At 40.0% G+C, this 18487-nt stretch overlaps 2 protein-coding genes across 2 annotated transcripts in view; both read left to right on the top strand.

Moving 5' to 3' along the window:
- LOC145407291 (glutamate receptor ionotropic, delta-1-like) overlaps positions 1–18487 on the top strand; it is a 528461-nt gene that overhangs the window by 132429 nt on the left and 377545 nt on the right. The gene's annotated exons all lie outside the window — the stretch shown is intronic.
- The window catches only part of LOC145406034 (ionotropic receptor 93a-like), a 124933-nt gene that overhangs the window by 55111 nt on the left and 51335 nt on the right, over positions 1–18487 (top strand). Inside the window, exon 3 of the mRNA XM_080277224.1 lies at positions 4137–4236. Coding sequence (XP_080133350.1) covers positions 4137–4236 — 100 coding nt within the window. The remainder of the gene's footprint in view (positions 1–4136; positions 4237–18487) is intronic.

Raw genomic sequence — 18487 nt, 5'->3', positions numbered from 1 at the left:
CGTCTTTCTTATATTGAACTACTGTTGTTGGAGCCTGCGGCAGCGTGGGACGAGGACGTTATATATATATATATATATATATATATATATATATATATATATATATATATATATATATATATATATATATATATATATATATATATATATATACAGAGAGAGAGAAATAGATAAATATCTATATAAAAAGATACTGTATACAGATAGATATAGATATAGATATGTGTGTGTGTGTGTGTGTGTGTGTGTGTGTGTGTGTGTGTGTGTGTGTGTGTGTGTGCTTACCTGCCTAATTGTTCTTACCTAACTGTATCTTTACATGAATGAGGGAAGCTCGTACGGTCCCGTGTATTAAATCATTTTTATCATACATATCCTAGAATTTATGAATAGTTTTGGCACAAATTATTTCATTCGGTAGTGCATTTGACTAATCCATTGCCCTATTTGGGAAACTAAATTGCCTTACATCTTTTTCGCCTCTCTTTTATTGTAGTTTTTTGCAGGGTCCTCTTGCTGATGCTTGCCCACAGGTTATATATTCATTTATGTCTGTTTTCCCTTTACCTGAGATGCTTTTATATAGCATAATCAGGTTTCTTCTTTTCCGTCTTTCCTGTAGTGTTCGTAGAGTCAGTTTTCCTAGTCTTTCTTCATGGCTTAGAGCCAGCAAGCTTGGTACCCATCTTGTAGCTCCCCTTTGTACTTTTCCAATCATATCTATGTGTTTTTTTTTAGATGAGTATTCCAGACTACTGATGTATACTCCAGGGTTGGTCTGATGAATGATGTTATTATCTTTCTCAGCATGTCTTCATTTATGTATGTGAATGCTATTCTCATATTAGAAATATTAGAAAACAGTGTATACATTTCTTTCTTTTTTTTTTTTTTGTGTGTGTGTGTGTTCGACTCTGGGCATAGGCTTCACAGCCTGCTATCAAGGCCCAGCAGTCCTCCTACATACCATACACCTCTACATGTCACCACTTCGGCGCTAACACCCACCGTCCATATTGAATACATGCTAGGGCTGTCTCATACAGGACTGGTGTTTTGGTATTAGCGGGGGTATTTTTACGACATATCGGCGGGTCTTCTGGTAGATCAGTAAAGCCTGATTTAATGAAATTCAAATCCTTAAACTGTTCCCTGCCCCAGCCGGGATTCGAACGTGGGTCCGTTAGGACTGCAGGCCACCTCTTGTTCCGTACCTTCTCACTGATGTGGTATTTTTTCACTTTTACCGAACTTAATTACATGACACTTGTCCACATTAAATTCCATTTGCCATCTATGCCTCCATCCTGAAGCTTATTTGTTCCTGTAGTTCTCTGCAAGAATCTATATTAGTGATTTTGCTTTGTATTTTTGCATCATCAGCAAAAATATTTAGATAGCTTCCATTTCTAGTATTACTGTCTATGTCATTTATATATACCAAAAGCATATATGGTGGCAGCACTGAGCCCTGTGGAACTCCGCTAGTCACTTCCCTCCATGATGAGTAATTTCCCCTTAGTACTGTTCTCCTTTCCCTTTTTCTGAGAAAATTCTGCATCCAACAGTACAGGTTGCCTTGAACTCCTCCTTGATGTTACAGTTTTCATAAAAGTCTTTGGTGAGATACTCTGTCAAATGCTTTCTTGAAATCTAAATAGATACTCTCCACTCATCCTTTTCTTTTCTGTAATGTTTCTGTACCTCTATCATTGTAGCTTAATAGATTAGTAACACATGATTTTCCCCCTTCTAAAACCTAACTGCCTTTCTGTTACCATACTGTGTTCTACTAGATTGTTTACCCAAACTTTTCTTATCAGCTTTTCTAGGATCTTACTTATAACACTGGTCAGTGATACTGGTCAGTAATTGAGTCGACTCTGTCTATTCCCTTTCTTGAATAGCGGAACAATGTTTGCTTTCTTCCAAATATCAGGTAGTCTACCTTGTATTAAAGATTCCTTGAATATTAAATATAATGGTCTACTTAACTCTTCTGCACATTCATGTAGCATCCAACCTGAAATTTCGTGTGGACCATATGCTTTTCCTTTGACTAATTTACTTAACTCTTCCTGTACTTCTTGTTCGGATATTTATAGATCTGGTAATATGTGTGGGCATGCATGTTCCATTATCATCCCTTTCAAAATTACTTCCTTCTGTAAAAACTGATTGGGAATTTTTATTTTTTGCTTCACAAATATCTTTCTCTTGTGTATAAATGATCCCCTCGTCCGTAACGGACTGTATTTTATCTTTAACTCTGGTTTTGCTTAGGATGTAGCTGTAAAATAGCTTAGGTTGATCACTACTTTTATTTATAATGTGTTCCTCAAACTGTCTTTGGGCGTCCCTCCTTATCCTTGTATAATAATTTCTTGCCTGTTTATAGTTATTATATGCCCTCTCACTATTGTTTTTTCTGTATCTGTTCCACAGCAAGTCTCTTTTTTCTTTTGATTTTTTACATTCTGTATTAAACCATTTCTTCTTTTTAATCTCTGTTTCTTTGTGCTGAGAGATATAATTTTGGACTTCTATTTCACAAAAATCACAGAATTATCTATATATAACATTTAAATTTTGTCCTCTAAGCTCCTTTTCCCAATCTATTTCTACGAAGTACTTCTTCAGGCCATGGTAGTTTCCCTTTTTGTAGTTTAGACTCTTTTTGGAACTGTTCTTACCTAATTGTTCTTTCCTAATTGTATCTTTACAGGAATGAGTCAAGCTCGTACTGTCCCGTGTCTTAAACCATATTTATCGTACATATCCTTAAATTTGTGAATTGTTTTGCCACACACTATTTCATTCGGCAGTGCATTCCATTGATCAATTGCTCTGTTTGGGAAACTGAATTTCCTTACGTCTTTATCACCTCTCTTCTTATGCAATTTTTTGCAATGTCTTCTTGCTGATGCTTCCCCATATGTTACGTAATCATTTATGTCTATTTTCTCCTTTCCTGATATGCATTTATATGGCATTATCATGTCACCTCTTTTCCTTCTCTCCTGTAGTGTTGGTAGATTCAGTTTATTTAGTCTTTCTTCGTAGCTTAGGTCCCTTAAGCTTGGTATCCATCTTGTAGCGGCCCTTTGAACTTTTTCAATCTTGTCTATGTGCTTTTTGAGATGAGGACTCCAGACTACTGATGCATATTCCAGGGTTGGTCTAATGAATGATGTTATTATCCTTCTTAGCATGTCTTCATTTATGTATGTGAATGCTATTCTCATATTTGCAAGCAGTGTATACATGTTCTGTACCTTCTCACTGATGTGATCAGCCGGAGATAGTCTGTTATTGATAATCACACCTAGGTCTTTCTCTCTTTCTGATGTGTATAGGGTTTTATTTCCTAACTTATAATCCCAATCAGGTCTTTTTCCACTTTTACCAAACTTGATTACATGACACTTGTCCACATTGAATTCCATTTGCCATGTACTACTCCATTCATGAAGTTTATTTAATTCTTCTTGTAGCTCCTTACAAGAGTCTGTGTTAGTAATTCTCCTTTGTATTTTTGCATCATCTGCAAACATATTCAGATAGCTCTCATTTCCAGTGTTACTGTTTATATCATTTATATACACTAAAAACATGATTGGTGCCAGCACTGAACCCTGTGGTACTCCACTAGTCACTTCTTTCCATGATGAGTAGTTTCCTCTTAGTACTGTCCTCATTTCTCTTTTTATGAGAAAGTGTGTGTGTGTGTGTGTGTGTGTGTGTGTGTGTGTGTGTGTGTGCCACAAAATCCAGGTGAAGGATATCGACACGCTTCTGAAGCTATCCACTCAATTATTAACCTCATCTACACATTGCCAAAAGATATTTACTAAATTCCATAAAGTTCAAAATTCACCTAGCCTTACGGAAGGGAATAAGTCCCACGGAAATATATTTTTCATATAATAAAGCTGCCACAAGACGAAATTATTTAAGCTGGGAAGACCCTCTGTTAATAAAGAAGTAAATAAAGGTGATATCTGACCCGTCCACTTATAACGTTTCAACGAAGCTAAATAAAATCGCCTGGAAGTAGGAACAATAAAACTGAAAATAAAGCCCTCTGCCTAAAGGGAATTCCATTAAATTAACGATTTTATTTTTTTCTAATTCAGGAAGATGTGACTTCTATCTGGCCCGGAGTTCCTACTTCGTGTACCAAGTGGCCATCATGGCTAATAAAAACAGTCCTCTCATCCAGGCCGTCAATCAAGTGTATGTAAGCAGATTTTTGTCATACTCTAAGTCCTCGGTATCTGTCTGTCTATTTGTCAGTCTATCCATTTATTTATTCATCTATCTCTTTTACCTATCTATCTGTCTTTTAGCTTTTAACTTCATCAGCTCAATGGCGGACATTTTATCAACCTTCCGACACAGAATAGTATCAATTTCGGCTAAGAGCCTGACACCGTTGTGCTGGATTCAGGCTGTGTGTGTGTGTGTGTGTGTGTGTGTGTGTGTGTGTGTGTGTGTGTGTGTGTGTGTGTGTACTTTAAATTCTTGGGTATTCGATGGATTTGAATGAACCTTCCCAGGTGAGTTCTGTTGGTTACGAGGAAGGTATTCCACCGTACACATTTTGCAACCATGATTTTTAAAAGGTCAGGCCCTTCTCACAAATTAAGAATCCTAAGAAGTAGTGAAAAGAAGGCAGATAATTATGGCTCTTACATTATGGTACATGACGTACAGTGTACTCTTACCCATAATTCTATATTTGGGGAGCGTGATCCCTAATGATTCTTGCGGGTCAACATCAATTCCAAAAGTAAAAACAATCAGATGCAGGGGAAAGTGAGGTACTGGATGTCACGGGGTTTTTTATAATATCACGGTAATTTTGATATATAAATGGTTTAAATATTATTTAAATTGATAATAATATTCAATAATATTGAAGAGCAGAGACAATGATTGTCTTGCTACATCAAGCAACGATTACTTTACGCTGGCTTGTGCACGATTCTCTAAGAACGAGAATTTATAAACTTTCTCAACAGTACACAGCAGAGACTAATTACTCACAATTGCTGAATTACTGTACTGTTAGCCTCTGGAGAAAGTTACATCACCCCTGACAATAAATAACTAATACTAATAATAATATCAGGTTCTTGCTGATGCATTAACTCCTGGCACAACGGATTTTAAGTTAATACAACAAGACTGGTCTAAGTACCAGTTATGAATAGTAAACGTTTATGCAAGCTAGGAGCTGTATAGAAAATAAGCTTAATTATGGAGAAATGAAACAAGATTTTTACTCTACATTAAGCTCAAGAAATAGAACTGTTAAATTTATTGATTACAAAAATAAATTTAACATTACATTTCAAATCAAATCAATGAGACGCACTCGCTCACTCACACAAAAGCTAAATACTTACGCCTAGGGAAAAAACACCTTAACTAAGCTCTTAAAACTACAAAATACACAAAAGAAATACCAGTCGATGAATGCTATGTATCACCGCTAAGGTGGGAGTACTGGGATTAACTGTAGGCTACTAATGGAGCTTGGGGTGCTAGCTGACCTCTCCACTTCTGAGCACAGACCCTTTCTCCGTCACAGCAAACACAAGACTGAATTCAAATAATGTATGGGCAGGAAGCACGAGCCACCGGAAGAAGGCGTGGCTAACGGTTTATGCAAGCAGAGGCGAACGATAAAGAAACAATTGTATCGCTCAGTAGCGCACTTAGTGACGTGCATTAAATCGGTCACTTTTGAAAGTGACGAATGATTTGAAAAGTATACCCCGAAATGGAGAGAGAAACGGTTAACTGAGCGATACACAGTGAGTTTTCCACTAATAGTTCGTGGCTTCTCACAAAAAGGAAATGTCGCGAATTGATTCGTGACATTACGCCCCATGAAAATTAAATCTTTCTTCCTTCAGAAGAAAGATTTCAATATACATACATATAAATCCTAACTCAGTCACACAAGATTCACACTGTGGTGTGTGTGCTATCCTGCTACAGGAGAAAGTCGCAGTCGTCAGTGAGCGAAAAAACCTCGTATTTACGTTAATAGAAGCAAGCTTGAGGGAAAAACTCCGTGATGACGGTGAAAATCCTGTACTCAGGTCAAACTGAGCGAAAATTCGCTACATTTACACTGACAACTAATTGTTGTGTAGCGTGGTGTATGTAATACACGGTGTAGGTGTGACAGTTGTAGTGTAACTGTACCTACGTGTAAAATGACACAGTAAATAATATGGCGACGACGAAGGCAGAGGAGAAGAAGCAGCAGCGTGCGGCAGATGATCAGCTGGTCCGCACAGCAAAACTGCTACACCCATTGCTGAACCTGCAAAACCAATTGAGGTGGAGCATCAAAAGTGTCAATGAGACAAAATTCTTATTAAGTTACAATTACTCTCTCTGCCTAGCAGTCAGTGCTACGACGTACATTCGAGGTCGCCATTAATTATAGCACACGATTATGTTTCGACAAGTTGAGAATCCCTGTGCAAACTCGGGTCTTCCATAGCCTCGAACCGCACACGGGTCCTCAACCTGTGCCTTAACCTACAGTACTTATATTAATATTGGGAAGCTGAGAATCCTTGTGCAAACTTGGGTCTTCCATAGCCTCAAGTCGCCTCTGCAGAGTTCTCACTTCCCCCTTAACCTACAATACAATACTTATATTAGTACCGGGAAGCTGAGAATCCTTCTGCAAACTTGGGTCTTCCATAGCCTCAAGTCGCCTCTGCAGAGTTCTCACTTCCCCCTTAACCTACAATACAATACTTATATTAGTACCGGGAAGCTGAGAATCCTTGTGCAAACTTGGGTCTTCCATAGCCTCAAGTCGCCTCTGCGGAGTTCTCTCTCCCCCTTAACCTACAATACAATACTTATATTAGTACCGGAAAGCTGAGAATCCTTGTGCAAACTTGGGTCTTCCATAGCCTCAAGTCGCCACTGCGGAGTTCTCTCTCGAACTTCCCCCTTAACCTACAGTACTTCTATTAGTACCGGGAAGCTGAGAATCCTTATGCAAACTTGGGTCTTCCATAGCCTCAAGTCGCCACTGCGGAGTTCTCTCTCGAACTTCCCCCTTAACCTACAGTACTTCTATTAGTACCGGGAAGCTGAGAATCCTTGTGCAAACTTGGGTCTTCCATAGCCTCAAGTCGCCTTTACGGAGTTCTCTCTCGAACTTCCCCCTTAACCTACAATACTTATATTAGTATCGGGAGTTGAGAATCCTATGCAAACTTGGGTCTTCCATAGCCTCAAGTCGCCTCTCAACTTTCCCCTTAACCTACGGTACATAATATGTATGTACAGGCCCTGGACATAATGTGTCTTGTGGGGCCAATGGGCGAGACGTCAGGTCTGCACCCACTTCACCACTACCCTGTCTCTCAACTGACTCAGAGATTACAGGTGTAGTTACAAATGGCACAGGAAGGGCATGTCCCTGATTAGTGGTGATACTTTGGCACACACTGCAAGAACGGACAAAACTATCTATGTCCCGTCCCATCCCTGGCCAGAAAAAAGTCAGCTCGGATACGGCCCTGGGTCTTCCTTTTGCCCATGTGACCTCCTGAGACTGAACAATGACCCCATTGTAACACTGCTAGGCGGTACTTGGCGGGAACGACAAACTGCAGTCGAACCTCGCCCTCGGGTGTTCGTGACTCACGGTAGAGCCATCCTTGTTTACGAAGGAACTTGGCTCGACCTCCCCGTGAATACTTAATCACTCGACCCTTTTGTTTATTCCGCACGGCAGCAAGTGTCGGGTCAGAATGTTGTTCTTGTACAACAAGTTGACTGCACATCAGATCTTGCGGCGATTCAATGATCACTGGGGTGACACAATCTGGAGCCTCAGTCATGGCTCGTGTTACCGCAGCAGCCGAAGTCTGAGTGGCGCCATCATTGGAGCAACTATCCTTGGCTCCTTGAATATTGCCTACTATCAAGTCAAATAGAGGCTCTGGCATGACAACTGCAAGTGTCGTACCAGTATAAAATGGAGATGCCACCTGGATACATGCCTCAGGGAACAATCTCACTGATCCATCAATAAGGCTTGCATGGATCTGTCGACCTGTATACTGCTCAGGCCGAACTAGACTCTGCTTGACAGAGCAACCTGAGGAACCATTGTCTCTCAGGACCTTCACAGGAATGTCTCCCACAAACCCTGGCTGAACAAGGAAGGTACTGTCACCTGTGGGAGGGCCTGTGGAGGAAGCAGCTAGCCACTCATGAGGCTGCTGAATTGATGTGGCAAACATTGTGCCTTGAGGGTTATATACTTGAGAAGATGGAACATTGGCCATCTGTGGAGGGGGGTTCACTGTCACTGTGGGACTAGTGAACTGTGGGGAAGTACCCACACTGGTAGGGACGTGACCACCAGGCTGCTGCTGAGGAATGAAGGCTGCATTCGCTTCCTGCCTCTTTTGAGCTGGTGGTGGAAAAGTTTGTCCCGACGGTCGGTTGCGTGGCTGATACTGCTGCTGGTTAGGGTACTTGTTGTACCTCTTCCACTCAGGTTTCTGAGTGTTTTGCCCCTGGTCCTTCCACTGCGGTTTTGGACCTTGGCCATTATTCTGAGAATGACCTTGGTGCTGGGATTCAGTTTGAGACGGCTTCCCAGACTTATCAGGTTTTCTGTTCCAGGTGTTTTGCTGCTTGCGAGTTTGATACCCGTATGCAGTAAAGAATGCGTCAGCCTTCTCTGCCATTTGGCTGGCATCTTTCACCTGGCAGATCTTAAGCTGTGCTATGAGCTCAGCAGGCCACGACCTCTCTAGCTGTGTACGCAGCATAAGGTCAATTATCCCCTCACGCGTGGAAGGAGTTTCATCTTTCTCCATCCACTCATTTAAGTAAGCTGTGAGACGATCAAGGAACTGAACAGCTGTCTCCTTGTCTTGGAGACGAGCTCGCATGAACTGAACTTTGGCGTCGTATACTGTGAGACCATACGCCTTAATGAGTGCAGCTTTCATCATCTCATATGTGAGATTGTCTCCACGAATTCTGTGGAGAATATCGAGGGCAGGGCCCTCAAATAGGCTAAGAAACTGAAGCCGCTTAGCTGCCTCATCCAGTTGATATAAGTCTGCCATGTCCTCAAAACGAGCAATGTACGGCTCGATTCGCTCGCTTTCCTTGTATGAAGGAAGCTTGATGCGTGGGGTCGCCAGGACATGTGCAGGGAGAGCGCTCGTGGAGCTTGAACCAACTGCACCAGATGTGTCTGAACCCAAGGAATCTCGCTTGAGCTTCAGCACTTCAAGTTCATGTTTTTCGCGTGCTTCTCGCTCGGCACGTTCGTGTTCTCGTTCTCTCTCTCGTTCCTCACGCTGTTCTCGCTCGTGTTCCAAGTCGAGTTCGCGTTGTTTCTGCTCGTATTCGCGCTGTTTCTCACGCTGCTCTTGTTCATAAGCACGCTCTCTTTCACGTTCCTCACGCTGTTCTCGCTCGTATTCGCGCTGTTCTCGCTCGCATTCGCGCTGAATCCTACGCTCTTCACGAGCATCATTCTCGCGCTGCTGTTCCTGATTATGCCGTGAGAGTATATACTCTTTAATTTCGGTTGGGTCCGAAAGACCCATTTCTTTGGCTTCCTGTAAAAATACAGTAGTAGCCATTTCGCTAATTTATTAAGCAAACCGAAATTGAGTACTGACTGCTTAGCGACGAATACTGATAAACAAAAGTAAAGAGTACAGACACAAGCTAGTGGTGACCAGTCTTATCCAGTTAACTGGCAAAGAATAAATCAAAAATGTAAATGACTGGGAAGACTCAATAATAAACACAATGGTACGGCGACTTCCCAGAAGCGAATAAAATTGTCTGGCGTTACCAAAAATAAACTAGAGTTAAGTATTCTATTGATTAATAAAGCAAAAACTCACTTGCTAAATTAACAACGGTAACCACCAGTAAACTTGTGCCTATAAACTTTAATAATAAATACCTAAATATGAATGAGTGAGCACTATCTCGTGAATAGCTTTAGAGCTAGGAGTTAATATCCTGGAATGAGGTCGCCAATTGTCACGGGGTTTTTTATAATATCACGGTAATTTTGATATATAAATGGTTTAAATATTATTTAAATTGATAATAATATTCAATAATATTGAAGAGCAGAGACAATGATTGTCTTGCTACATCAAGCAACGATTACTTTACGCTGGCTTGTGCACGATTCTCTAAGAACGAGAATTTATAAACTTTCTCAACAGTACACAGCAGAGACTAATTACTCACAATTGCTGAATTACTGTACTGTTAGCCTCTGGAGAAAGTTACATCACCCCTGACAATAAATAACTAATACTAATAATAATATCAGGTTCTTGCTGATGCATTAACTCCTGGCACAACGGATTTTAAGTTAATACAACAAGACTGGTCTAAGTACCAGTTATGAATAGTAAACGTTTATGCAAGCTAGGAGCTGTATAGAAAATAAGCTTAATTATGGAGAAATGAAACAAGATTTTTACTCTACATTAAGCTCAAGAAATAGAACTGTTAAATTTATTGATTACAAAAATAAATTTAACATTACATTTCAAATCAAATCAATGAGACGCACTCGCTCACTCACACAAAAGCTAAATACTTACGCCTAGGGAAAAACACCTTAACTAAGCTCTTAAAACTACAAAATACACAAAAGAAATACCAGTCGATGAATGCTATGTATCACCGCTAAGGTGGGAGTACTGGGATTAACTGTAGGCTACTAATGGAGCTTGGGGTGCTAGCTGACCTCTCCACTTCTGAGCACATACCCTTTCTCCGTCACAGCAAACACAAGACTGGATTCAAATAATGTATGGGCAGGAAGCACGAGCCACCGGAAGAAGGCGTGGCTAACGGTTTATGCAAGCAGAGGCGAACGATAAAGAAACAATTGTATCGCTCAGTAGCGCACTTAGTGACGTGCATTAAATCGGTCACTTTTGAAAGTGACGAATGATTTGAAAAGTATACCCCGAAATGGAGAGAGAAACGGTTAACTGAGCGATACACAGTGAGTTTTCCACTAATAGTTCGTGGCTTCTCACAAAAAGGAAATGTCGCGAATTGATTCGTGACACTGGATTTCAACGAAGCTTCTTTTGTCAGTTCATCTGGTTGTTCTTCCATTATATACATTTCTCCATCATTTTTTTTTTAAGGGGGTGTGCCCCCATCATCATTTTTTTTTTTTTTTTCCCCCAGAAGTACATACACTCAAGAACATAAGAAGAGAGGATAACGGCAGTAGGCTGGTTGGCCCAGACTAGACAGTTCCTAGAAGAGTAACTGAACTAGCAGAATGAGATAAGGATATCAAAGAAGGCTCTCCCCCGCCCTCCAAACCCTCCAGCCAAAGCCGTAAAGAAAAAGTCTGAAAGGAAACCATGCAGTATAGAAAATTTAGAGTGTACATATTATAGGAAAGTATGAAAGGAGAAAAAGAGAGTATCATAGTGTCACCTGAAAAGGAAAAAGAGTAAATTGTACTGGTTATGAGAATTATTTTATTTTATACCCACTCCTTTTTTGTCATATACTTATCTAGACTACGCTTGAAATTCTCAGTGGATGGGTTAACAGCTACACCACTCGGTAGCATATTCCATTCGTCTACTACTCTATTGCCAAATCAATTTTTACCTATTTCCCTACTAAAACATAATTTGTCTAGTTTAAAACCACTACTTCTAGTTCTATCCTGTATGCTCACTTTAAGTGCCTTGTTAATATTTCCCGTACTTATTCCCTTCATCCAATCAAACACATAAATTCTGTCTTCCCTTACTGTACGCCTTGCTAAAGAGTGCAGATTTAGTCGTTTTAGTCTGTCTTCATATGAAAGGTTCCGAACATCATGTGTCTTTTTTCTTTAATTCTTCTATGTACCTTTTTTTAAAGAATTCATATCCATTCTATAGAACGGACACCAAAATTGCATGGCGTAGCTTAAATACTGCCTTACTAATGCTAGATAAAGTTAAAATATTACTTTAGATGTCCTATTGCTCACGCTTCGTGAAAAAAATAAAATCCGAGGACCCTATTTGATATATTTTTTACATTAATACTCTATTGCCATGGTTTGAGGTCTTTACTCACCATAACTCGTAGATCTGTCTCGCCTTCCGATTTACTAATTTCTGTTATCTAGGTATTTAGTATCTCCGATGGTCTTGCCTACGTTAAGTACTTTAAATTTTTCAATGTTAAATTCCATTTGCCAATTTATAGACAATTTGGACAATCTCCTAGACAAACACTAGTAACGTTTGAGGGGTTTTCGGTAGAACAGACATTCCAAACAAATTTAAAGTTAATTTCTTCGTGATCGCTGTTACCAAGTCGTCCACAAACTTCTCTATTGCTAACGATGTTTTCTTTATTTCATAAAACTAAATCCAGTATATTATTTCCCCCTACTGGCCTCCCTGATATACTGATAAAGGAAATCATCCTGTACTACCTATAGAAATTCCTCCGACTCTGCATCCTCTGTCTGATTTCGCCAATCTGTCCTTGGCAGATTAAGATCCTGTACCATTATTACAAACCTGGACTGTGACGCTTTCCTAATTTCCTCTCAAAGGTATTTACTATCTGCACTACTTAATTTTGGAGATCTGTAAGTAGCTCTTAGACTAGTTTCTTACTGTTGTTACTAATTTCAACCCAAACACTTTCCGTGTCCCTATTGTCTTTAATGCCGCTTTTTTGTAGGAGTTTAACCCGCCCCGTCCTGGAGACATGAATTCACGTCCTCACATGATGTGCACTCATATCCCGGAGACGTAAATTAATGCGGCAACATTGCAAGGTCCCTAATTTGCACAATTTTCAATTTTCGCGAGTGATTTTTGGCACGTATACACGGGACACCTTCCTCTACAAGATGCCAGGCAGGGACAATGCCTTACCCAGCATGACCTCCTCCCCCCCCTGCATGACCTTTTCTCAGCAATTCACCTGTTATCAGTGACCTGGCTAGTAAAGCAATGTCATGCCACAGTATGAAATTCAGGGTCAGAGTGATTCCCCAATCGATGACAATGTGGAGGACAAACATTAGAGGAAGAAACAGTCAGAAATTATGATCAGGTAATGTGGCAAAAAAAGGTCAGGAATGGTGATGAGTGAGTGAAAAAATGCTTATAATGCCTATATTACCATTTGAAAACCAATATTCTCTCGTACTACATATAAATTCGTACCAAATAAATAAATAAATACCGTTTATGAGTGGTGTAGAATAGTTATCCTCCCACAGAACTCGTTTTCTTTGCAGCCAGCCTGATAGAAAACCCTGTAAGGTAAGGAGGTACTCCTACCTGGATCTAGTATTTTAAACATCAGGTGAGCAATTTCTCTATGAATTTTCGATGTTTCTCACCAAAAGCGGATGTTTGAGCCAAAAAAAAAAAAGATCCAAAAATGTCGGGACTGGGGCGTACCACTGCCCAGATAACGCTGGGATAGGGCTGGTTAATGAATCCTTTACATAAATAGCTAACCCACACCTTTTTCTTCCCAGACGGTTTGACACAAAAATATTACAGCCTTTTATCTGAAATTCTGCTAAAAATTCCCGAGTGTCTGTATTCATCCATTTCACTAATAATGCCAATGTCTAATTTCTCTGTATGAAATAAAGCCCTTAGTTCATCCATTTTCTTACGTAAACTCTTGCCGTTTGTGTAGTACACTTTCAGATAATTGCGAGTAGTTATACCTATACTTTGGTATTTACTTTCTTTTTGTTTTTGTTAATAACTGGGAAACTCTTTACTAAAATAACAATTTTTTGTACGTCACATCACTTCTCTATCATCGTTTGTAATGTCCTTTATCATCACCTTCTCATTTTGAGGTGCCTGAAATGATGTATCTACACTAACAGTTAAACTGTTTGTCTTATTTTTGCAAGTCTCGATGCATCTTTTTTTGTTTTATGTGAAGAAGAAGGAACCAAAGGCAATGAGCCTGCAAATTTGTTCCTTCCAAGAGAAAAACAAAATACAAGAGAGAGCCGAATTCAATATCCGATCATTTCGAGAAGCCTGGACTCATTTTGTTTGAAAGACTGGAGATCATAGGAAGCAGGAAATACAGACAGAGGGAGACCGTTCCAGAGTTGACCTGTTGCATAAATGAAGGACTGGGAGTAACGGTTAACTCTTGCATTAGAGAGTTGGACAGAAAAGAGATGAGAGTTTGCTGCTAGACGGGTGCTATGCACCAGTCGTAGAAGTGGAGGAATGCATGCAGACAGTTTAGACGAGCACTGACCATTGAAGTAGCAATAGAAAAGAGATAAAGATGCAACAGTGCGGCGAAGAGACAGAGGTTGATGGAAGTCAGTAATAGGAGGAGAGTTAATGAGACGAAAAGCCTTTGACTCCACCCTATTGAGAAGAGCTGTATGTGGGGAGCCTCCCCACACATGAGAGTTGTACCCCACACAGGGGCGGATAAAACCCCTGTATAGAGTCAACAATTGTGCATCTAACCAAACCTGATGATAATGATTTCAGAGTGAAGTAGTTACAACTTCCCGTACTTCTTTCAACCACCAAAAAAAAAAAATTATATATATATATATATATCAATTATTCTAGCTAAAACAGTAACTCCCTGCATACTGAGTCCAATCCCAACTTTACATGGCACTCCACTCATAAAACCAGTTCCAGCTGTCTATGAAAGGTATTGCATTAACTTTGCAATACCTTTCAAAGTGGCAATTAAAACCTATTGTCCTGCTCAACCATTCCGTTCCAACCCCCTTCCTAGGAAAAACACCAAGTGCTACAGGCAGGGGCAGACTGGCCATCTGTAGCACCGGCAGAATTCCCGGTGGGCTGGTTAAACATTGGGCCGATGGGCTATTAAAAAAAAAAAAAAAAAAAAGTTCCCGCAATTTACCAGCTACTTAAGACCTAGGCTTCCATCGTCCCCCGCTCCCCTGACAATTCGCCATCTCCATGACTCCATCATGGTCTGTAGGCTGCGTGTGCTGGTTAGATGTAACTACATCCACATTTTAAACAAGAGTAAAAAAAAATAATTTCCTCAAAGGTAGTCTAAGTACTCACGTATGCTTTTATGCCAGTTTAATTTCGTTTAATTCAGCTGTTCAAATTATGCCTCAGGCAGTTATTTGAACTGCTAAACTGGAGTGAAACAAAATTAAGAAAACTGGCATGTGCCTAATTTAATAGAGTATATATATATATATATATATATATATATATATATATATATATATATATATATATATATATATATATATATATATATATATATATATATATATATATATATATATATATATATATATATAGGAAGACAGACTGGGTGACGAAAACCTGCTGGATTTGTGTGTCTCAGTGTCTGTGTGACTTGAACTGACCGTGCTGACTGCTGACCTTGGAAAGTCAATCCAGTAATAAACGCAAAGTTGGCGTTGAAAAATTAAGAGACAAGAAAATAAGGTCTCTTAAGGCCGATGCAGCCAAATGTCGAAAATTAACGGGCATGTTCGGTAGCAGCAGTGCAGCCAGTGCTGCTACTAGTAATGCCTGTAACGTACATACCAATGGTGATGACAGTGACAAAGTGCAAAGTACTGCCCGTGCCAAGGCCGAGGATGAGGTCACAGAGGTGGTAAGCGTAGGAGAAAATATTACTGGAGCAGTTGCTGCAGAAACCCTCAGAGGTCGAAGCATAGAAGAGGCTACAGCTGAATGTGAGCCTAGTACAAGCAAAGTTTTTGCATGGGGATTGAGGCCTGCCGTTGATGGGTTAGCTAACAGTGGTAGGCTAAAGGCTAGCATTGCTTGTTTGTTAACTAAACTCGTAGACTACGAAACAGCCACAGCGTGCCAGGTACTGGTATGTGCATTATAAAAATAAAGGACATTCACCAAATGACAGATTACGGTATCAATATTACATCTCATATTTGTGATCCTATGATTAAAAATATGTATTATGAATAATATAATAAGTAACATATAACAAACTACATATAACTGGTAATAATAGAAACTGAGATTAAAAGCTATATATAACATTAACTAAATGTGCGATAACTAGTAACTAGTTACCCAGTTCACTAGGTCAACATAAATGTAAATTAATAACTAACGAATACCTTGAGATTCATATAGAAACTTCGTTTAGTTTGGCTTTTCTTTCAGTACAATGCCCTTTTCGCTGTTGTCATTGAATATTACTGATATATAATCATTTATTGAGCATTGACAATATTTCTTGGTGACACTGAAGTGCTTTAAACTAAAAATGGTACAAAAATGTGTAAAAATATGAAGACACTTGTAAGCTCCACGGTCGAGTTTCTAGCCTAGCAAGTTTGCGTTGGTCGTTACACGTTACGGTAGTCACGTGGCAAAATATGAATTGAAAGAAAACGACGCAAAAGTAAGGGTAAACGTAAATATATATTGGAAATGTCCCCCCTCCTTTCTTTTAACCTATTTTCTGTTCTTATTTGACTCAAACCCTACTGCATTATGTGTGTGTATGGGAGGAGGTCCCCTAAAGTTTGGGGGACAATAGGCACGTGCCTTATGTGTCCAATGGAAAATCCGCTACTTCACTGGATACGGTATGGGAGGGGGTCCCCTAAAGCTTGGGGGGACAATAGACACATGCCTTATGTGTCCAGTGGAAAATCCGCTACTTCACTGGATACGGTTTAGCAAAAGGAATTGTTCACTGATTTTTGTGGGTCACATTGTTGGTCACAGTACCTCCTGGGTCACAGAAACTCACAGCACCTGCCACCTGTTCACAGTAGGCTGCTGGGTCACAGAGTTGGGGAGTGCTGGGCTAGCCAAGCTCTTTCTGTAACAGTGTGGGATAGCCTATACTAGTACACCATGTACTGAAGTGGACTGTCTTATCTTTACAATTAAGGCAGAAAATTACCATGTTAACTAGACGAGGAAACTTTGTTTGCAGCAAACATTTTACTTTCGGGATTATAATTATCCTATCAGCATAGGCTACTAATAATTATCGCATCAGCATAGGCTACTAACACTGAAAAATGTTGAATACTGGTTATATAGTGTTAAAACTTTGAATATAATATTTAATGATTATTCTTTCATTCATAAATAGATTGACAGTAGGCCCAATTCTTGATAACAGTCATTAATAAGACTAATCACTCATTCATGTGTTATAGGTTTACGATGTCAATAGGCCCAGATCAACTGCAGTAGAGGAACTAGTCGAGGAAAACAATGATGCCACCTAAGCCTTTGATTGCTTTAACTGACCCAGGTTAGATGACCTATTGTTTTTTTAGTTTCCACCCACAACAGAAGAAAGTTTTCTTTTGCAAAGATGGCATCAAAAGAAAGTGGCTTACAGACAGTGTGGGCAGGCACACATTTTACTACTCAGTTTGCAGGGCATTCGGGAAGGCCATTGACAGCAGTATTTTCATCACTGGAATGAAAGATTGGAAACATGTTCATCAGCGTGTAGAGGAGCACGAAAAGAGCAATGCACACAGAAACTGTACTGAAGCATATTTTCTAAAGGCATCCAAAGCAGACATAGAGTTTGATGAGTCGTAGTCAGATGTCAGCCCACAGAGAGCAGGTGCGTAAGAGGCACCAGGTGCTGAAGCATGCAGTAGATGTAAAGTCATTGGCAATAGGGGGCTTAGCTACAGGGGAATGCATTCAGAGGCAGCGTATGCTTTAGATGACACAGGTGTTGATCATGGTAACTTTTTGGAGCTTATAACTCTGGTTGGAAAATATGATGTGTGCTTGAACGAACATCTGACTGACTGTATAGAAGAAAGCAAGAAACTCTGTCACTCTGGGGCAAGAGACAGAGGTTCTCTTAACACTCTTCTCTCCAAAAATATTGTCAATGCAGTTGTCACGAGTCAGCACGATTTTATATATAAATAAGCTCGTGACATTAAACTTTTGTGGGAAACAGCGAATTGTAATGGAATCCCAGTATTTATCACTCAGTCAACCGCCATGTATTCACCCGATCGGGAGTGTTTTCAGAACAGTTTTTCACTGTGTCATAAGTGATCATCTGTGCGCGACTTTAGCACCTCGGCCAAGATTTGAGCACCGTGGAAGCAGGTTAGCAACATGTGTGTGGTAGCGTCCTTCCTCAGCCAACGCCCAATTCCCGCTGCCGCCGTTGTCCAGTTCCTGAATTCCCACCTAGCGTGATTTGGCGAGAGGCTCAGTGTGTGCAGCGTCCTTCCTCAGCAACGACGCCCAGTCATCCGCTTAGTCCACTTTTCTTACCAGTATTTTCTTTTCGTGTAACCTAGGTTTAAGAGTTTAGCTTTTGAGTGAGCGAGTAAGTGCAATCTCCTTATTTTGAATTCATTTTGAAACATGTAACATAAATTTATTTCATTGTAATCAATAAATTTAAC

The sequence above is a fragment of the Coenobita brevimanus genome, chromosome 8, assembly GCF_032717465.1.
Source record: "Coenobita brevimanus isolate Jiangsu-jjx chromosome 8, ASM3271746v2, whole genome shotgun sequence".
Taxonomy (NCBI): Eukaryota; Metazoa; Arthropoda; class Malacostraca; order Decapoda; family Coenobitidae; genus Coenobita; species Coenobita brevimanus.
The sequence above is the reverse complement of the archived record's forward strand: the minus strand, read 5'-3'. Positions and strand labels throughout refer to the sequence as shown.